The sequence below is a fragment of the Ictidomys tridecemlineatus genome, chromosome 12 (assembly GCF_052094955.1).
Source record: "Ictidomys tridecemlineatus isolate mIctTri1 chromosome 12, mIctTri1.hap1, whole genome shotgun sequence".
NCBI classification, from domain to species: Eukaryota; Metazoa; Chordata; class Mammalia; order Rodentia; family Sciuridae; genus Ictidomys; species Ictidomys tridecemlineatus.
In genome coordinates, this window is record NC_135488.1 from 31,271,072 (window position 1) to 31,293,669 (window position 22,598).

The window sequence follows — 22,598 nt, forward strand, 5'->3', positions numbered from 1 at the left end:
TTGAGAGCATGTAGATATTTTAAAGGAGGTAGTTAAGGAGAAGCCTCCTTGATAACTTTGGTAACATTTGAATCAGGACCTAAAGGAGGTGAGGGCTGATGACATTGTGGAGACACATTTTTTTGGGAGGGGCCCAAGGCAGAGTGAGTGTGCTGTGGTTGGGTGCAGGGAGCAAAGTGGCCAGTGTGACTACTGAAGAGGAGTCAGAGTGTAGGGCCAAAAGTCTGGGAGGTACTGGGGAGGGCTTGAGGATGTAGGTCATGTTGGGTATTCTGCAGGGACCATGAGGAATCGGGCATTTACTGTGAGCCACATGTGATTTACATTTTTATCAGGGTTGCTCTGGTTGTGTTAAGAGTAGAATGTAGGGGAACATGAGCGCCTTAGGTCATGTAGTAGCAAGAAAATATGGATGTATTTTAGAAACAGAATAAGTTAAATTTCTTCAGAGGTTGGATAGGTGATATGAAAGAGGAATTTGGTTAGTATCATTAGAAGGATGGAATTGCTGCGTAAGTTAGAGAATCTGGTTCAGGGAGAAGATCAAGTTCACTGTTGGGTATGTGAAGATCATGTGGCTGGCAGAGCTGTAGTTGGGTGTATTGTATAGAAATTTGGTTTTGTTTGCTTTAAGGGGAGGGCTCTGGGATGGAGATTTGATGTTAAAGTCAGCTACTTATGGGATGGATGATACTAGAAGCAATGAAGGTCACCAATGATGGGAATGTAGACAGGGAGCCACAAGGACTGACGTGGGAAGATGGGGAACCAGCAGAGGAGAGTGAGAAGTAGCGGCTGGTGAGGGAGAAGAAATGAGGCAAGCTCTGCATTCCTGAAGCTGGCAGGAAGGGGTCAGCTGTGTGCCATCCTGCTCGGAGGTCAGGTGATATGAGAGCTCATCATCATGGACCTTAAGGAAATTAGGTGAGGATTTGGAGTGAGCAAGGAAGAACAATAGGGTGTGGTGTTGGGGCACACACTTGTTCACTAGTGTCTTCTATTTCCCATCGTTTCATCTTTTTTGAGTTCATTTTTTGTTTTTATTTTTGCTGGAACACCCTTGGGTAATTAATTCACATGAAATAATGAATGCCTGGTCAACTTCTCATTCCTGTGAGTCTTTTCTGTCTTAACATTTCAATGTTTGTCTCTCCTCTCTGCAGAAGGCACCCCACCTTCCACCTGGCGTGCCTTCTCTTCTTAACTATTTTCAAGTTCAGACAGCCTCTGGCCCCAGTTAAATGTTCCTCGTGGATGGACTTTGACCTATCACATTTATCAAAATTGCTCTTTTTTTCTTCCATGCAGGTAGCTCTCAGGAGGCAGGGACACCATTGTGTCCCAGGATACAAGGCTCAGAGCCTGGTATATGACGATTACTCATTATTTGTTGAGTGAATGGAATGATGGTTGAATGGATGATTCATGTAGCTGCTGATTGTTGACCATTACGATTGTATGATCTAGAATTTCAGCCTTAAAGTTTATTCATAACACATCTTGACATTTACTGCTCATCATAATTTTATACATTATTTATCTGGAGTATTTGGAGTAGACTTTGAAATTTCTTTGAGGGGATTGAAGACAAGCCAAAGCACTAAATTTTAACACTATGGTATGGTATGAACCCTTTTCAGGTTGAAAAAACCCTTTTGTGTTATTTGATATTTTTGCTGCAGAATCGATGATGAAATAGATGATTCAGAAGTTGAAGAAACACAAGAAGAGAAAATAAAATGGGAAGTAAAACTGGAGTGTGAGCAAATTCCCAAAAAAGTAAGGTTAAGTTGGGATATTGAAAAACAGCTAGGAATGGATTTGCGAAATTAATGAGGGATCCTGTTTGTCTCATTGTAGTCAGCATTTGGAACCCAGTTAACTTACATCTAGGAAACTTGGTCACACTTTTTTTAAAGTTAGCATTCAGTAACTATGTTGTCATTTAACACAAACTGATTCTAGAAATTATTTGTATTTTATTTTTTTTCTATTTTCCCCCATATCAGATGGATAATATGTCAACATTCCTTATTTCTGAAATGAATTGTAAATTGTTTCTAAAACTTCATTCCTATCAAATTGGATTAAAATTTTTAAGAGATTTGATTTGCTAACTTAACAGCATTAATGTATCTAGCTTAAGGTCTGTATGAGTTTGCTAGGTTTGGATAACAATACCACACAAACTATGTGGCTTAGAAAGAAGTTCATTGGGGCTGGGGTTGTAGCTCAGTGCTTGCCTCACACACATGAGGCTCTGGGTTTGATCCTCAGCACTACATAAAAAATAAATACATAAAGTAAAGGTCAATCTACAACTAAAAAATTAAAATTAGAAAAAAATCATTGCTCCATGATTCTGGAGGCTGGAGGTTTGGGAACAAGGCATTGGCAGGGTTGGTTCCTTTCTGAGGCCTGTGCGGAAGAATCTGTTTCTGGCCTGCTTCCTGGCTTCTGCTGGTTTACTGGCAATTTTTGGCTTTCCTTGGTATCACCCTGATCTCTGCCTTCGTGTTCACATGACATTCTCCCTGTGTGCCTCTGTTAGTCTGAACATCCCCCTTTTTAAGGACACTAGTCATATTGGATTAGGGCCCACCCTGATGACCTCATCTTAATTAATTACATGTGTAAGGGCCTGGTTTCCAAAAAAGTCACATTTTGAAGTACTAGGGGTTAGGACTTCACCATAAGAATTTTGGAAGGACGCAGTGCAACACAGCAAGGCCAATATCTGCTTCTCTTTTACCTCTTCTTTCTTTTGAACTTTTTCTTCTTTTTGGTACTGAGGTTGAACCCAGGGCCAGTTTACCCTACATCATCCCCAGTCCTTTTAACTTAGGGTCCCGCTAAGTTGCTGAGGCTGGGCTTAAACTTGAGATCCTTGCTGTTCGGCCTTATGAGTTACTGAGTACCACCATGCCTAGCTAAACTTTTTATTTTTTAGTTGCGAACTTTAACTCTGTAGAGTTAACACCACCCACTGTACTGGCAGTGAGTCTCCTAAGACACAGGTGGACTTTCATAGGGTACTCTTCACTTAGCTTTGTCAGCAGGTACAGAAGAGAAGAGAGCAGGCTGCATCTTTGTCTCCTTGGGAAGGCTTCCAGCTGCCCACATCAACTCTTCCTTTGCCTTTTGGGACATGTATTGTTGCCATGGATGAGAGCAAGGCTGACACCAAGCTGCTGCCACTTCAGTTTCCCACAGATATGTATACTGCTTCAGTCACGCAGGCCCAGTCCTTCACGATCATTAGTCTCTCAGTCTGTGTGTTAACTGCTACAGCAGACAGGCTTAGGGAACATTGTACAGTCATCCCAAGAAACTTCCAGAAAACACTTCTGTGATGGACACCTGGGTTATTCCCAAGCAGATGCTTCAGCCCAGTTCTTGTGAGCAAAGAGCTCACAGATGTGTAGTGAACACACAGATAGTGTCGTGACTCATTGAAAACAGAGTGCCCAATAGTTCCCAAGAACACAAGCAACAGTGAATGTTGGCAAGGATGTGGGGAAAGGGTACACTCATACATTACTGGTGTGGCTGCAAATTGGTGTAACCACTATGGAAAGCAGTATGGAAACTCCTCAGAAAACTTGGAGTGGAACTACCATTTGATCCAGCTGTACCACTCCTCAACGTATATCCAAAGGACTTAAAATCAGCATACTACAGTGACGCAGCCACACCAATGTTTATAGGTGTTCAATTCAATAGCTAAGCTATGGAACCAACTCGGGTGCCCTTCAAAGATGAATGGGTAAAGAAAATGTGGTGCATAGACACAGTAGAATGTTACTCAGCCATAAAGGAGAAAGAAATTATGGCATGTGCTTGTAAATGGATGGAACTGGGGGCTGTTTTGCTAAGTGAAATAAGCCAATCCCCTCCCCCACTAAAATGCAAAGGCTGTATGTTTTATGAAGGTGCTAATTCAAAATAAGGGACAGGATTAGGGAAGAACAGAAGTCTTTGGATTAGACAAGGGAGTAAAGGGAGGGGAAGGAGAGTAGGACAGAGAAGAATGAATCAGACATTACTATCCTATGTGCATATGTGATCACATGACCAGTATAATTCTATATCATGTGCAACCAGAAGGGTTAGAAACTACACTCCATATATGTCAGAATACATTTTATTATCGTGAATAACTAATTAGAACAAATTTTAGAATTAAAAAAATTTAAAAAGTGTCCAAGTAAACACTGCAAGTGGAGAAAGCATTGCTGCCCCCTTGCTGTCTTAGCCCCTTTTTCCTCCTAGGATGACTATGGTCCTAACTTGTGTATGCATCAATTTGTTCCTTACTTAGTCATTGCCCAGGAATGCAGTTTTTCTTGCCTGTTTTTATTTTGTGAGATTCACAAATTCTATTTGCTATTTGTTTATTCTTTTTCATGACCACATAATAATACTTCATTATTGATTATAACAACTTTTGTGATCAGTGGGCATTTGGGCAGCCTCTCATTTTTGGTGGTTAGGGGCAGTGCTGCTGCCTTCTTTCACTTGTACTCTGCTATACATGTACTCTACATTTATCTTCTGCTGAATCTTAAAAGAGTATGAGCATCAACTAAGTGCCCTGGTGCACACCTGTAATCCCACTCAGGAGGCTGAGGCAGGAGGATCACAAGTTCAAGGCCAGCCTCAGCAATATAGTGAGGCCTTAAGAAACTTAGTGAGAACCTGTCTCTAAATAAAAAGGGCTGGAGGTATATCTCAGTGGTTAAGCATCCCTGAGTTCTATCCCTGTACCAAAAAAGCAAAAGTATGAGCATTACACCTAATTAGTTCAAAGCAGTGCTGCAAGTTTATATTCCTAGAGGCAGTTCTGAGAGGCTTTTTCTATTAGTCCCTACGCTTTTCTGTGCTTGGTACTGCTGCCCTTGTTTTGCCATCTGAGGGGCCAATGTATCTCCATATTGTTTTCATTTTCCATATTACTGCAGATACGGTTTGTCTTTTGATAAGTTTGCTATTTGGGTTTCCTTTTTTGGTGTGACTGTTCAACGTTTTGTGTCCTTCCCTCACCCTCACTAGATTACCTGTAATTTTTTTGCCTTGATTTGTAGTTCTGGATGTGAATGGTTTTTTATCTTCATTCTTATGGGTTATGTGTTAGAGTTACCTCCTCTTTTCATAGTTTTATTTCCATCCAGTGACATTTTTTTAAATAAAAACATTTCTAATTTTCATAGTTTTTAAAATGTTTTCCTTTATTTAGTGCTTATAATCACTGTGAAGTGTTGGGACTAATTTTGTTTTACTCTTTTTGTAATTACCACACCTATTTGTTCTAGCACCATCTATGGGAGGGTAAAGGGATGTATTTTCCTGTGGATTTTCAGTGTTACCTTTGTCAAAATCAAGTGTGCATCTTCCACTGGTTTTTCCCTTCCCCAAGACCCCACTGCCTTCTTTACCACGGCTTTATAATGAGTTTGATGTTAGGTGAGCAAGTTTATTCTCTTTGTTTTTCTTCTTTTTGAGTATCTTGACTCTTCTAAGCCCTTTGCACTTCCATATAAATTGTAGAATCAGTTTGTGAATTCCACAGATAATCCTGGTAGGATTTTCAAAGGGAATGCATTGAATCTATAGATCCTTAGGGAAGAATTGAAATCTTTAAAATATTGTCCAATCTTTATGCCTTCCTGAGTTTTGCTCAGTAGTCTTATTACATTTTTCGCTAGATGGTTGATAAAACTATTGTAAGTTACATTTTTATTTATTTATTTTGATGCTGGCAATTGAGCCCAGGCCCTTGTGCATGTCAGGCAGGTGCATTGCCACTGAGCTCTGCCTGCAGCCCTACATCTTCAAAATATCGTTTTCTAGCTCTTGGTTTCTCATTTGGTCATTATACACCCCCATGTAGGAATGTGAAAGAGATAAAATTTTTTTTGTTAACATTTCTGAAAATAATCTTGAATTTATCCTCTTGATTGATAGTTTGGCTGCAATAGAATTAAGTTTGAGATCATTGTTGAGTTGTCTCTTACTGTCCAGTTTGGCAAGGGGAATTGGTTCTAGTTCCTTTATGAGTGTCCTGTTCTCTCTGGAAGCTTGTAGGTTCTTCGCTTTATTCTTGTTGTTAAGTTGGATGAGACTATGAGGCTTTTTCATTTGTTGTGCTCTGGAAGGTTGACTTTTACTCATATCTTCATGTATAAAGATCTTTCTTTTATTGCTTATTTTTGTCTTTTTTCTTAATAGTCAAAGAAATTTCCTCTTTCTATATAACTTTATTTCAGAAATCAGTTTAACTATTTAAGAGCTCTAAGGTGAGGAGGGACCAAAAATAACTTTGAGAATTTAGAGCTAAGGGGAACTATACAGATTATATGGTTTATTTGTCCATTACCTTAGTTTTGAATCAAGAACTTGAGTAATGAGGACAAGAACACACACACTTTTAATTGTCTGAAATTGTTATACAGGCAGTATAAATTTTGAATTGTTAGTTTTTTACTAAAAAATTGGGGGCTGGGTTGTGGCTCAGAGGAAGAGCGCTTACCTGGCATTCGTGAGGCACTGAGTTCAATCCTCAGCACCCCATAAAAATAAAATAAAGATATTGTGTCCACCTACAACTAAAAAAAAATATTAAAAAATGGAAAAGTTGAGTACATAAATATATGTGTTCATATGTTTTGTATATGTGAATATTTTTACTAGCATTGATTTTGAAGTTTTTTTTTTATGTATTTATATAACAGGATTCAGGATGGTGTCATGGCTTTAGTAGACTTGACTGTATAATAACAAACATCTTTATGTAATTCGTTTAGTAAAATTAATACATAATTTAAAAAACTAAGGGTTTGCTTTTATTCTAGAATTTTAGAAAAATCTTTAATATCTTTGTGCTTTATTTCTTAAATTTTGAGTTCTTTTCCTTGAATCATACTGGTTTTTCTGGACCAGTTTTTCATTTATTCCTGCTTTTTTTTTAATAGGTTGAAACCTCAGTCAGTGGTGGTGTTTGCATTAATACCCATTTCCAGAGCATTCTTTGTGGTTGTTTTAATATTTTTTTAGTTGTTGAAGGACCTTTATTTTTATTTATTTATATGTGGTGCTGAGAATTGAACCCAGTGCCTCACACATGCCCTACCATAGAGCCACAACTCTAGCCCCTTATTTTGGCTTTTTAATAAGCATTTTCTGTAAAAACAAGACAGCACGTAGTTTAGGTTTTTTATTTTTATTTTATTTTATTTTTAAAAAAATTTTTTTTAGGTGTAGATGGACACAACACAATGCCTTTATTTTTATGTGGTGCTGAGGATCGAACCTAGATCCCACCTGTGCTAGGCAAGCGCTCTACTGCTGAGCCACAATCCCAGCCCCTATTTTAGGGTTTTTTTAAAAGTTGAGAAGTAAAATTGAGGATATTATATAGCTACTTAGGTAATTAAAAGAGAAAACATTTTATTGGTAAAATTCGACATAATAGTAATTGAGTTTTTGTAATACAGGTCTTCTAATAAGAATAATGGGATTCTTTGTAGGAAAATTGTTTGCTTAATTGGGGTTCAAAGTTACTGTTACCTATCATCAAAATTGATTGTAAAGATTCATTTGTTTTACTGATGTTTTCTGGAATTGTATCTGTGTCAATTCTGAAGGTCTTTTGATTATAGATAGGTACTGCTAAATACTGGTGGCAGTTCATCATCATGTGTTTTTTTGTTTGTTTTTAACCCAGGGGCACTTAACCACTGAGCCACATCCACAGCCCTTTTTAAATTTACTTAGAGACAGGGTCTCACTGAGTTGCTTAGCACCTTGCTTTTGTGGAGGCTGGCTTTGAACTTAGCCATTCTCCTGCCTTAGCCCCCCCAGCTACTGGGATTACAAGCGTGTTTTTTGTTGTTGTTGTTGTTGTTTGTTGTTTGTTTTTAGTTATAACTGGACACAATATCCTTATTTTATTTATTTGTTTTTGTGTGGTGCTGAGGATTGAACTCAAGGCCTCGAACATGCTAGACGAGCATTCTACCGCTGAGCCCCACCCCAGCCCCACAAGTGAGTTGTTTTAATTGAGTATATTCATTGCCTGGCAGGCATTCGTGGAACTTTATTAGATTCTTCCTTGGTCTTGGTGGAAGTGCCTCTCTGGCACAATTAGGTGGATTTTAAAGTGGCACTCTCCTTTGTCCTTGTGTTGGGTATGTACTGCTGGGACTGCAGTTGATATTGTGGCAGTGGAGGGCTTGTTCCTGCTTTCACTTTGGACAGCAGCACTGCTGACATCTGCCAGCTTGTCAAGAGCCAGGACACCACCGAAATCATTTGCCTTATTTTAAAATTACACGGTGAAGTTTCTCCCAATTTGTTCATGTGTTTGAGCAGCTGTTCTTATCCAAAGGCCAACTCTCTTGAAAACTTCAATTTTCAGAACACATTTCTTCAATTGCTGCAATCAGTGTGACTCAGTTAACTTGCCACCCACTTTCTTTGGCTAGCAAGTGAACCACTCGAAACTTACTTTGGTTATAGCCTTGCTTTTGTTTTTTGTTTCTTTGAAGAAAGAAATCTGTGTTGAAATAACCTGTTTTCAATTTTCTGATTTTCCTGACAATTGCTCTCTTGTGGTGGTAGTATTGTGGTGAATACACAGTATTTTAGTGTCAGCATGTACTATGTTATTTGGCACCACTGTATTATCATTACATAATAACTGTGACACTTTGCCATCTACTTCAACAGTAAAATGATCGTACTTCACTGTAGAGGGCTGGGTACCCACATGAGAAGCCTTAGCTTTTAGCAGATGATATATTTAATTTCTTTGGGTAAACCCCGCCCCCAGCTGAAAAGTTCCTGGTTGGTTGTGTTCTGGTGAATGTTGAGAATTTGCATAATAGCTTTGTCTTTTCTTGGTAGAATTTTAGTTCATTCTCATTTGTAGTTCAGTCTCTCACATTCCATTCTAAGGCCAGCCCTAAGAACATAACTTCCTGTCAAAACTTTTTCAAACTCTCTGAATTACTTTTCATCCTGTGCACACACAGTTATCCACACAGTCATTTGTACTCAGTTTTATTTCTTTGGAGGAAGCCTTATTCATTCAATAGACCATAGTGATCAAAAACAAAAAATAACCCTTTCACTTGAGAAAAAAATTTATTTAATTTAGAATACTTTACAAAAGGAGAAAAGTGTAATATCATGTTTTTATACTTATTTTTTTCAGTGCCAAGAATTGAACCCAGGGCCTTGCACAAGAGCAAGTGCTCTACCACTGAGTTATGTCCCCAGCCCTTTATAAAATTTTATTTCAAGACAGAGTCACAATGTTTCTCATGCTGGCTTTGAATTTGTGATCCTCCTACCTTAGCCACCCAAGTCCCTGGGATTTTAGGTGCGTGCCACTGTGCCCTGCCTCATGTTTGTATACTTTGTAAATTACACACAGAACAACAAACTGAAGTTAAGTTTATAACAAGCTAAGTGAAGAAAAGTCATCGGTCATTTGAATCTTATGTATTTCAGTGCTCTCTGGAAAGAATCATTAGCAATATTCATCTCTAATAAAATAACATAATTGACGGTCCTGGCTTTATTAATGTTGCCAAATGATCATTCAATACAAATCAGGCATGCTTTTGCTGTGGCGAAAGGAGTCTGCTCTGGCATTTAGACCTGTGTGTTTGTGTAAGTGGATTGTTGTGATATTTTGAATCAGATACACTGGAGGAAGTCTCAGTGCATTTGATTAAACTAAACTTCATGGAGATTACTGCATAGTGGATAATATTTTGGTTTCCTCTATACTTGATAAAGGCCATAACCAAGGTAAACAAAATAATCTATCACAAGGTTAGCCAGTATGAAATACCAGTTAGTGAATCTTTTCAACCTTGTGGGCTATGTTGCCTCTGTCACCACCAAGACAATACAAAGTGCATAGGTGTGACAGTATTCCAGTAAAACTTTTATTTACACCATGTATGAGAGCACATGCCTGTAAACCCAGTGACTCAGGAGGCTGAAGCAGGAAGATCAAAAGCCAGCCTGGGCAACTTAGTGAGATCCTGTCTCAAAATCAAAAGATAGGGAGAGCTGGATATGTTACTCAGTGATAGAGCACTTGCCTAAGGTGCAAACCTCAAAAAGCAAACACACACACAAGCAAAAATCCACTTCATTTACAAAAAAAAAAAAAAAAAAAGGCCAGACTCATGTTTGCCAACCCTTAATTTGTCAGTACACAAGTTAAATTTATCCTGTGATAAAGGTACTCTTCTGTGAAGACTTGAGTCAAGGAATGTAGTAACCTGAAAGCAGTAGATGAATTGGAGTTTTGTCTAGTGCAATGAAGATAAAATGTACATTGAAGTCATTGTCAGATTAACAAACTTCCTTAGCCAAGAATTCTTTAAGCAGGCAGCAAGTTCATTTCTAGGTTTACAATCAGTCATCTGGTGTATGATTCCTAGCCTTGAAGTTAACCATCAAAAGTAAACCATTAAGTTATTCTTGATTTTGTTTGTTTTGTTGCCTTAGTTATCACGTGAAAGTAAATAAAAGACCAGGTCCCCAAAGCATGCTGTGTGTGTGTGTGTGCGTGCGTGTGAGAGAGAGAGAGAGAGAGAGTGAGTGTGTGTGTGTGTGTGTGTGTGAGATGCTGGAGTAGAACCCAGGACCCCACACACGCTCTGAAAATGCTCTACTACTGAGCTACATCCCCAGCCCCTCCACAGCATGCTTTGGAGTAGGATCTTTGGCCATTGTAATGGCGGGCATGTCATCTCCTGACATCAGAATAGGAACCCTTTTGTACTTGGTCATTTAAAAAAAAAAAAAAAACTTTATTTAAAATGCACTGTACATTGTACACATTAATTGTATAACAATATACTATGTCACCACCTAAATAACCAGTACTTGGGATTTTTTTTTTTTTTTTCAGAAATTCTATGATGATCTATTATGATCTATTATGATCAGTCTGGGCTCCCCATCACTGGGTTTTTGTTCCATTGGGTGCTTGGGTTTTCTGCTGTTACCTTGGTTCATGTCTAGTAACAGGGTAGAGAACTGGTCCTAAAGGTAGAATAGGGCTGGCAGAGTGTACAAATCCCTGGGATTTGACCCCCTGCACCACAAAGCTGGTGAACAAGTGAATGAATGTTGAGTCTTACAGAGAACAGGACAGGTCTTTCTTCTTGTGGTATTTGCTGACACCACTGCTGTGAATTCCAGGAGAAGGACTTGCTTTGGTAGCTGTGATGTATCTTAAGTCAAACTGGGATATTACAGTTTGTGGGGTGCTTTTTGGAATATTAAATTCCTGAACTGGGACATTTAAACTTAATCATCATTGCAGAGAAAGAAATGCACTGTGAGAATTATAATCCTATAACCCCCTCTTATCCAGTAATTAAGATAGGGGGTTTAGACTTTAATTCAGTAAAAGCATACAGTGTAGAAATTTTGAATCTTCTCTCAAATTATCTTTAAGGATGGGTATGTCAGGCTGGTTTGTTTGTTTTTTAATTCTGAAAAATTTCAAGTATGTAAAAGTGGTGAACATAGTATTTGAACCCCATCTGCCCATCACGGATTATCAACAATGATCCATTCATGACCAGTCTTATTTCTTCTGTGTTACCAAGTTGTTTTTAGCCTTGCTCAGTTTTTAAAATTGGAATTTTAATTTTTTACTTAGTTTAGGCATTCTGGAAACTCCACAGCATCACCAAAGGTTTTGCTCCGCAGAAAATCAAGAAGCAAAGACTATGATTCCTACAGTGATAATGATGTGTGCAGCCTGGAAACAGAGGACAATTTTGCCAAAGAGCTTCAGCAGTACATAAAAGCTAAAGAGATGGCAAATGCTGCTCAGTCCCTACCATTTTCTGAAGAATCTACAAAGAAAGAAGGAGCAAAAGATAGCCGACAAGGTAAGCACCAAGCTATTATACCTCTTAAAAGTCTGACAGAGAAACAGTCACAGTTGCCCATATACAGGCACTGGGGTTCTGCACTTACCTCATGTTAGGGTTGTGGTTTTCATAGATCTTTTCATAGGTCTTGCATGGTCTCAGACCCCACCTGCGATGTGGCCAGGCCGTGTTCTAATGCTCACTGTTCACATGAGGAGCTAGGGGATTGCAGGCAGGCTTTTGTCAAAGGTTCTGTCGGTATCTAAATGGAGAAGGCCAACGCCCTAGGTTTTGCACGTGTGGAGACAGGAAGTGCCTGTTTGCATTGCTGTCACTTAAAAAGTGGTGGCTGGAATGGCTGTATGTCAGACTACATGCAGAAATGTATTCTTTTACACTATTAAAATGGGTTTTAACATAGATAGGAGGGCAAATGACAATTATAAATGAAGTTCTTAATCCTTTCTTTTTACTGTATTTTTTCCTGCAAGTGTTTCTTGTATTCAAAACACATCTGTGACTAATTTATAAAAAATACTTTCAGTGAAAAATCTGTGTTAAGTGAGGTCATGTGAAACATTTGAATTTTTTTTTCTCTTGCAGTGCTGTGGCAATTCCTAATTAGATCATCATACCCTGAACACTTCCAAAGGATCTGGCTTGTAGCTTACAAGACTGATTTCTCAGTTATCTTGCTTTTTCTCCCCTAATAATGTTTCAGGGCAGAGGCCTTCTGTGACATCAAGGCAGCACAAAGGGCCTCCCCCTTCAAACCCCAATTCTTATAATTACGTCAGATTTCAAATATGTCACTCAGAGTAATAGTCATGAGTTTATTAACAGTTACTGGAAGAAGGAAAGGGGGACGTTCTTAAAAGAGAGAGTGGATCCTCTCAGGAGAACGATAGTATGCTCCTCCTGCTCTCCAGTTTTTTTTTATTCCAGAAAGTCCTGCCCAGGTCCACCTTGACTTTTGATTGACAGCAGAATGACCTCAGACTTTCAAGTCACCATTGCCATGACCTACAACTGTAGGTGACTTTGGCCCATGCTAACGGATTCTAATTCAAACCTGTTTTTACAGATTTTATTTAGAGGGAATTATCTTCCTGAGTTCTGGGGTCTCATCTGTATAAGGGTCACAAAAGTGTGTGTGTGTATGTGTTTGTGTGTTTCCCATTGCTTCAGGGTAACTTTTTTTCTTTTTGTCTGCATTTTGAGCCTGCATAACCCCTGCAGGTAGTTTACTGAGGAATGTAACATATCCTGTTGACTTAATTCAGGCAGGGCTGCAGGTAAATTGCTTTTTAAAAGAAGATGCATGTGGATCAGCGCTTAAGTCGTTTTAAAAATAAACTTTCTTGTTTTTAGCTACTAAACCAAAAAATAAAAACCTTAAAGCTGGTCACAAGCATGGTAAACAGAAGAAAATGAAACGAAAATGGCCTGGGCCTGGAAACAAAGGACCAAATGCCTTACTGAGGAATAGTGGCTCACAGAAAGAGGTATGAGAACATATGCTCATAGGGTACCCACATGCTTGCAGGATTTCATCACAAATCTCAGTGACAGGAATTGACGTTGATGTTGTCAGGTGGGAGCACTCCTCAGAGTCAGTTATCCAGAGGTGAGATCCCTGCCATCAGTGGGCTCTCTGTGGTCCTCTGGCTTACCTTTGAACATCCTTCCTTCTCACACTGGCTACCAGCACCCATTTTAAGCCTTCACATTCCCTGTCGTCCCCGAATACATGAGCACATGGCCTTTGATTTTTGAGTGTTGCCGAAAGAAGATAAAATAGCCCTGAAGACATTTCAAAGGCCACAGAAGGCACAAAGTTTACTTTATTGCAGTCCCTTACCTGTGGGTTTCTAACAGGTGCTATGTCTGAGCATTGCTTTACCAAGTCTCCCACCCCCTGTCATCCTGATATGTTGATTTTTGCTTTGTAGAGGTTCTCTTCCTTGGTCTGCAGATGTATTTAGGGTAGAACAATCAGTGAATTCCTCTGAATTCTGCTTTTCTGAGGGCTTTAAAACTGGTTAGCAATTTTTTTTTATTAGACTTGGTCACAGCCTCCTGTGTGGGGGACTAAAATATTAGAAGTACCAGATATTAGTTAGATGCAGTAGTGTGTACCTTGTACCAGCTACCTGGGAGACTGAGGTAGGAGCTTCACTTGAGCTCAGTAGTTTGAAACCAGCCTGGGCAGTGTAGCCAGACCCCTTCTCAAAACAAAGAAAGCAAGTTTTGTAAATTGAAACAGATTTATATGAAATTTATCCCTGCTTCCATATTTTACAAATGAGAAATCTGAAGCTCAAGGGTTCAGTAACTGCCCATAGTCAGCTAGGACCACACCAGGGCTGGCTGGTTTCCTCATTCTATTCCATGCTCACAACTGTTTGGTTACATTGACTCACATGATGATGCATCTGGATCTGACAGCCCTTGCACACTGTGAGCTTGGTTGTGTTTATTAACTTCAGCTGGTCTGTATCCTCAGCTCACACCTGTGAAAATTTCATAAAAACTATTTATTTTACTGCTTTTGTCTATTCTATGATTTCTCAAATTTGTCTCCATTATTCTAGAGATCTTTGGCCCTAGGATTCACTTTTTATCACAAGTAATATTGCTTTCATGTTTACTTTTTTCATTCATTTTTACAAAAGAAGGGGAAAATATAATAAAATATTTAAATTACACAAATACTAATATTCAGTGATGGAATGCTGTTGAAATTTTTAAAAAAATTGTAAACTGATATACAAAAGTCCAAATCTTAACATGCGAAGGCCATTTTAGAGACTTGGGCTGGGCACAGTTAGTGCACACCTGTAATCCCAGCTGCTTGGGAGACTGAAATAGGAGGACCACAAATTTCAGGCCTGCCTGGACAACTTAGCAAGACCCTATCTCAAAATAAAATATAGGCTTGGGGTGTAGTTCAGTGATAGGGTGCCCCTGGGTTCAAGTCTTAGAAACACACACACACATACACACACAAACAAACACAAAGAGGAAGAACAGATACAAATTAATATTTTAAAGGTAGATTAATTTTGTGAGCAGAATAAAATATTTTTATTTTTCTCACATTTGATGTTTTGTTTTTGTTTTTAAAGGAAGATAAACCTAAAGAGAAGCAGCAGCATGTGAGAATGAGTCAGGGATTCATCAACCAACATACAGTGGAACGCCAGGGAAAACAAATCTGCAAATATTTTCTTGAAAGGAAATGTATTAAGGTATAAAAATATGCGAGCAAAAATATACTAAAATGGCTGGGTGTGATGGTGTACAACTGTAATCCCAGCAGTTTGGGAGGCTGAAGCAGAAGGATTGCAAGTTCAAAACCAGCCTCAGCAACTCAGACGCTGTCTCAAAATAAAAAATAGTAATAATAATAAAAGGGCTGGGGATGTGGCTCAGTGGTTAAACACCCCTGGGTTCAGTCTCTAGGACAGGGAAAAAAAATTGTGTGTGTTTGTGTATACATACGTATATACATGTACACACACTAAAATGTAAGGTGATAATAAAAATGTACTCATATTCTAAATAAAACATACTGCTATTTTCGTTTGATCCTCTCATCATATTTGTAGGATTTAATAACTGCTTCCTACTGGAGAAAGTTCTGTTAGAAAATTTTAGTGAAGTATTCTTTTATGTTTAAAAAATAGAAAAATTTTTAAATATACTTTGTTTTTAAAATGTTTAAGGCTCATGAAAATTTTAAGCAGATACATATCATGAGCTTATGAAGTAACACGTTAAGAATTAGACCATATTCTAAGACCTTAAAATCTTTCTATAATTGTTTTCTTATTTAAAGTTTAGTAGGATTTAAATTGCAGTTACTTAAGTAAGAGAAATAATAACTTGTCTCTGTTTTTGTTTTATTTTGTTTGTTTTTTGGCCCAGGGAGACCAGTGTAAATTTAATCATGATGCAGAGATAGAGAAGAAGAAGGAAATGTGTAAGTTTTATGTACAGGGTTATTGTACCAGAGGAGAAAACTGTCTATATTTGCATAATATCCTTTATCATAAGATACAATAACTTTACTCTCCATAGGTATTTATATGAATGTTTTAAATGTGCAAATTTTTAATGAAGCCGGTGTTGAAGCTATAACATTATACTATATAAGCTCAACTTAGTATCAAAGTGGTTAAGTTGTACATAGATCCCCCCCCCTCAACCCCTCGGTAAGAAAGAAAAGAGGGATTGTTTAGAAAATCTCTCAAACGAAGATCCTTTCTGTTCAACCCAGTAGTATAGTGGGTTAATGAGACCTACCCATCTCCCAGAAAGATATCCTCAGATTTTCTGCTGACATTTAACTAACTGGATTTGTACTCATATAGGGTACTTTATTTAGGGAAAAAAAAGCAGGGATTGCTTAATTTATTGTGCTTGTTTTCTGTATATGTTGTAGACATCTTGTAAAAATATGGAACTTAAACCCTTGAGAGTGACAGCATCTTTGGTCACCACAAAATTAGTTTTTGTTTATATAAGGCTGGGGGAGGGGTATTTCAGTGGTAGAATTCTTGCCTAGCATGTGTGAAACACTGGGTTCAATCCTCAAGACCATATAATAACAAATCAGTAAGATAAAGGTATTGTGTTCATTTACAACTGAGAAGAAATTTAATTTAAATAAAAAGGCTAGGAGTCTTCAATTCTAACTTTTCCTAGAAAATAATATTAAAGTTGTAAAAATGTATTTATTTTAGTACCGGGGATTGAACCCAAGGGCACTTCACCACTGAGCTATATTCCTAGTCTTTTTTTAATTTTAAAATAGGGTCTCAGTTAGTTGTTGAGGCTGGCCTCAAACTTGCATCCTCCTTCTTCAACCTCCCAAGTTGCTGGGATTATAGGCCTATACCTCCAGGCCCATCTAATTTTATATTTTAAATAGAGAATTCAGTATTTCTACTTGCAAGAAAAGTCATTACGTAAGAAAATTAGTAACAAATTATTTAGTTTGATTAAAATTGTTTACTTCCTTAACATTTGGGTTACATGAATATCCTTGCAAGTTTTACCATACAGGAACAAAATGTTATCAGGGAGAATATTGCAAGTTTTCACATGCTCCACTTACTGCTGAAACACAGGAACTGCTGGCTAAAGTAAGTACAATTTTAATACTTTTTTATTAATATTTATTTTTCAATAAAATTTTCTTTAAGTAATAATAAGTCTTATAAGTTAGTATATTAGATATATTAGGACTGATAATTATCCAAGAATTTATTTCCATTTGGAAAATTATTTATTAGTGTGTGAGTGTATTTTATATTATTTATTTACTTATTTCTGTTATTGGAGATTGAACTCAAGAGTGCTTTATCATTGAGCTACATCCTCAGTCCTTTTATTTTGTAATAGGGTCTCACTAAATTGCCAAGGGTTTTGCTAAGTTGCTGAGGCTGGCCTTGAACTTGTGAATCCTCCTGCCTCAGCCCCCTGAGTTCCTGGGGTTACAAGTATGCTCTCCCATGCTGACTTGTTTATTTTTTCTTGTAGCTAAAAGGAATATTTATATTCATTGCTGACATAAATTGTAATGTTCTGAAAACCTTCAGTGGAATTAATTTTAATACCTAAACTAAAGTAAGGGAAGCAAAGCAATTAAGAGAAGTGGTACTTCTATTATAATGTTTTAAGCCAGACTGGATGGTGTACACCTGTAATTCCAATGACTTGGGAGGGTGAGACAGGAGGATCACAAGCTCTAGGCCAGCCTCATCGAGAGCCTGTCTCAAAAATGTTAAAAAATGATCGGGGGCTGTAGCTCAGTGGTAGAGCACCCCTGGGTTCATTCCCCAGTATTGTATCATATCATGGGATGGGATGGGAAATAAAATAAATAAAATGGCATATTTTTGGAAAGTTAATATGCCATGGGTTGATAAAGATTTAGAGTTACATCAAAGAATGCTAGTAGTAATTTCAGAATATTTTCTTCAGTATTCTTTTGGTCTGTGAGAAAAGATTATTGAGAAATTGTAGTCACTTGTGTTCTTTCATTTACCATTTATTAGACGGAGGTGGTCGCTTCAAAATTAAATGGAATATATATACAATAGAAGTTCTCTTGAGCAAAAAAAGAAAAATAAAATGTTCCCTTTATGTTGTATATACACATGGTGGAAGGGACTCAAATGAGCTCTTTATGGCCTATTTTATGAGGACACTAATTTGATTCATGAGGGCTTACCTTTGGGTTTACAATTTCAACATATAAATTTTGGGGACTGACAAACATTCAGACCATAACAGAGATTGTTCCAGATAAAAATAAGTTAATGAGACATAATTGCCAGATAAAGTAAGTGATTCTTGATAATGACTGATCTAGAAAAAGAAAGCTACAAAGGATAATTGGAGAAATTTCTATATAAATGGTATATTAGCTAATGTTATGATATCAATATTAGATATCTTGGGAAGAATAATGCTATTCTGTTATTGTATAAGAGAATTTCCTCTTCATGGAAGATGCAGGATGAATATTTAGGTGTTGAACTTACTTTCAATTGGTGCTTATTTTTAAACATTTTTGTGTTGTAAAATATGAAAAGTTACTCTGAAATTAGAAATGTTGCTAAAAATATGTAATTATTATTTTTATGAACATGGGAAAATTATAAGTGTAAAATTGATTTTTCATTTCCTCTTGTAGTAGTTATTAGATTATTATTAGGATGAATTTTGCTGGATTCATCTAAAAAGTATAAGAATGACGGTGTACCTAATTAGACATTAATATGTATAAAAATTATTATGTAATCTTTTTTTCCTATTAGGTTTTGGATAGTGAAAAGAAGTCATGCAAATAAAATAGACATAAAAAGGTAAAAGAATATACTGCTACTTATTGTCTGTCTCTAAAAATATTACAGAATACATATTCACAGATGTGTGGCTCTCCATCTTTCCTTCTCCCCACCTGAGTTTGTCTGTCATGGATGTTTGTGTTCTTTACTTGTCTTTCTGGGATTCACCAGTATGTGTAATTCACTGAACATAGGTTTAGTTTTGCTTATGGTAACAGTGTCATACTCTATATGTTAATGGGAGATTTGCTATTTTCACTCAACCTTATGCTTCTAAAATCCATTCATGTGGATGCATGCAACTGTCATTTATTCATTCATTTTAGTCCTGTATAGCATTTTATTTTATGTTATGGTTTATTATACTATTGGTGGAAATTTAGGTTATTATTAGTTTTTTAAGATGTAAAGTGTTATTATAAATATTCATATACAAACTCCACATATTAATCTCCATGGTGTATACCAAGGAGTAGAATTGTATCAATTTAAGATAGTAAAGTATACCCAGGAAAGCAAATTAATTAAGAGAAGTAGTACTCCTGTTACAAAGAGTTTTAAAGGGAAAGTTGAGTCACGGTTGATAAATGTTTTAGACTTACATCAAATAGTCAAGTTGTAATTTCAGAGTGTTTTCTTCAAGTATTGTTTTGGTCTTTGAGAAAATAGCAGAGCCCTAGTTAATATCCCATAAAGTGTATGTACAGAACTCCTTGCCAATACTTGTACTGTCAGTACTCTAATTTTTTTTTTTCTTTTTAAACCAAAAAGTTTTGTTTGCGTGAAGTCCAGCATCTTTTCTTACACTTACTGGCTTTTCAGTTTGATTTTTGGTGAAATGCCATCTAATAGTCTGCCTTTATACACTGACTTTATGAATTCCTGATATAGTTAGTCCTTTGAAGAATGCGGGCAGGTCTTCTCACATTTTGCTGGCTCTTTTTCACTTTCTTTGAGCCCGACTAATTTTGGCAGAATACTTTCTCTTTATGGTTGATTTTATGTCTGTGTCTTATTTTTAAAATTCTTCCCTATCTTGAGGCCATGAAGTCATGTAACATTCTTTTTAAGTGTTGGCATTTTGCTTTATACATTTATATTTTAATTCATTGGGAATTTTATCAGTGAACAGTTGCCACAATAATGGTTTTTAAAAAACAGTGTGATACTTTCAGTAACATAATGTTTATTTTTTGTGCATCTTCAAGCTGATCTCAGCTGGCCTTGGCAGAATTGGCTCTGCCTCCTGTAGCCATCACTTTTTAACTTTTTAACCACTCATCAGCCAAAGTTAGCCACATGGCCAGGCCCTTTGAACTTGAGATGTGGGAAGAGCTATTAAATGGGAAAAGGAAGAAGTGAGGCGATTTGATTTCTTTTCTTCTTAATGGTTGAGATAGGGACTTCATTCTGCTCTTTTTTGTTCTCCTTTTCCCCCTGCACCAATAACCAATCTCCCAAGTATCATTTAATTAAAAAAGAATGTTTGTCCCACTATTTGTAATCCCTCTCTGGTGTGTGTCATCTGTTTCTCTAATATTAAACTACCCTAATTACTATAATAACACTTATGTGACTGTGTTTGTCTTTCTTTTCTTTCAGTCCTGGGGATGGAACCCAGGGCCTCACTCATGCTAGGCAAATACTCTACCACTGAACTGTAGCCCCAGCCCATCAGTCATTTTGATTACAGTTTTTCAGATAGAGGTGAAGTGATATCTCATTGTAGTTGTAATTTGCATTTTCCTAATGACTGATGGTGTTGAGCATCTTTTCATATGATTATTGCTGTTAGTCAATTCAGATCTTTACCCATGTTTTAACTGGTATGTTTTCTTATGAAGTTCTTTATATATGTTGGCTCTAGGTCCTGTATTAGATAATATGATTTGCAGATATTTTGTCCCAATTTGTATTTAGCTTGTTGTGTTTTGTTAATGGTGTCTTTTTGAAGCATAAAACTTTTCATTTTGATGTAGTACAGTTTATCAGTTTTTTTGTTTTGTGGATCATGCCTTTGCTGTTATATCTAAGAATTCTTTGCCTAACAGAAGGTTACAAGGTTTGGTCTTAAGTTTTTTTCTAGAAGTTTTCTAGGGTTAACTCTTACATTTAATAAGTCTGATTGATTTTGAGTTAATTTGTGGGAATCATGTGTTAAGGGTCTAAATTAATCTTTTTAAATGTAAATACATAATTGTCCCAATACCATTTTTTAGAAAGATTACCCCTTACCCATTGAGTTCCCTTGGTACCTCTGTTAAAAATTAATTGACTATAAATGTGTGGGTTTATTTTTGGATTCTCATTTGTGTTCTATTGACCCATGTGTCTGTCCTTACAGAGTGTCACATTGTCCTAATGGCAAGTTCTGAAATAAGGAGTTATAAGATGGACACTGTGGCATGCACCTTAAGTCCCAGCTGCTCAGGAGGCTGAGGAAGGAAGATGTCTTGTGCCTAGGAGCTTGAGACCAGACCAGGCTACATAGCAGAACTATGCTTCAATTTTTAAATTTAAATACAGAGTTTTGGGATATTGTGGCATATGTTTATGATTTTCTTCTTTTTTTTATAGGGGGGAGGAGGATACTGGCCATTGAACTCAGGGGCACTCGACCACTGAGCCACATCTCCAGCCCTATTTTGTATTTTGTTTAGAGATAGGGTCTCACTGAGTTGCTTAGCGCCTCACTTTTGCTGAGGCTGGCTTTGAACTCACGATTCTCCTGCCTCAGCCTCCCAAGCTGCTGGGATTACAGATATGCACCACCATTCCCAGCTTAATTTCTTCTTGATGTCTTTAGCAATTACAGTCATATCTACCTTTTTATGATCTTATATTGAATGCTTTCTGTTTTTCTTGGTCAGCTTGTCTGGAGATTTGACAGTTACATTATCCTCTATACAGAATCAACTTTGCATTGTTAATACTATTTTATATTATATTAATTTCCATTTTAGTTGTCCTTTATTGAATCATTCCTTTTACATTCTTTGACCTTATTTTGCCCCAAGGTTACTTGCATTTCTTCTTTTCTAACCTACCTCTAACCCCACAAATCTCCCTTAAACACACCATGCCACTTACATCCCAAAAGTTGTGTTTCTTTTGTCGGGGCTGGGGATGTGGCTCAAGCGGTAGCGCGCTCGCCTGGCATGTGTGCGGCCCGGGTTCGATCCTCAGCACCACATACCAACAAAGATGTTGTAGGGGGCTGGGGATGTGGCTCAACTGGTAGCGCGCTCGCCTAGCATGCGTGCAGCCCGGGTTCGATCCTCAGCAGCACCACATACCAACAAAGATGTTGTGTCCGCCGAGAACTAAGAAAATATAAATAAATGTTAAAATTCTCTCTCTCTCTCTCTGTCCCCTGCCCCTCATTCTCTCTTTAAAAAAAAAAAAAGAAAAGCTGTGCTCCATTTGTGTGCAATGAATCGAAATGCATTCTGCTGTCATAGATACCTAATTAGAACAAATAAATAAACATAATTTTAAAAAAAAAAAAAAAAAAAAAAAAAAAAAAAAAAAAAAAAAAAAAAAGATGTTGTGTCTGCCGAGAACTAAAAAATAAATATTAAAAATTCTCTCTCTCTCTCTCTCTCTTTAAAAAAAAAAAAAATATTTTTTTGTCAAGGTAACATAGATCATTTCAAAAGTCAAAAGTCCTGGTTGAGGGTGAGGCTCAGTGGTACCGGGCTTGCCTAAAATGCACAGGCCTTGGGTTTGATCCCAACACCACAAAACAAAACAAAACATCCCACAAGGGACTCAACAAAGGTCATCCTGAGTAAAACAACAGAACAGCAGTTTTTAGGATAATTTCTTA

The 22,598-nt window shown here is 37.2% G+C and overlaps 1 protein-coding gene across 3 annotated transcripts in view; it reads left to right on the forward strand.

The window, feature by feature from the left end:
* The window catches only part of Zc3h8 (zinc finger CCCH-type containing 8), a 28,770-nt gene that overhangs the window by 1,715 nt on the left and 4,457 nt on the right, over positions 1-22,598 (forward strand). The window contains exons 2-8 of one of the 3 annotated variants that reach the window (XM_005340239.5): positions 1,683-1,779; positions 11,693-11,927; positions 13,281-13,414; positions 15,038-15,160; positions 15,840-15,951; positions 16,950-17,059; positions 18,740-18,787. In XM_005340239.5, the coding sequence (XP_005340296.1) occupies positions 1,683-1,779; positions 11,693-11,927; positions 13,281-13,414; positions 15,038-15,160; positions 15,840-15,951; positions 16,950-17,059; positions 18,740-18,772 (844 nt within the window). In that variant the 3' untranslated portion in view covers positions 18,773-18,787. The remainder of the gene's footprint in view (positions 1-1,682; positions 1,780-11,692; positions 11,928-13,280; positions 13,415-15,037; positions 15,161-15,839; positions 15,952-16,949; positions 17,060-18,739; positions 18,788-22,598) is intronic. The other 2 variants (XM_078028299.1, XM_078028298.1) reach the window with 2 other exon arrangements.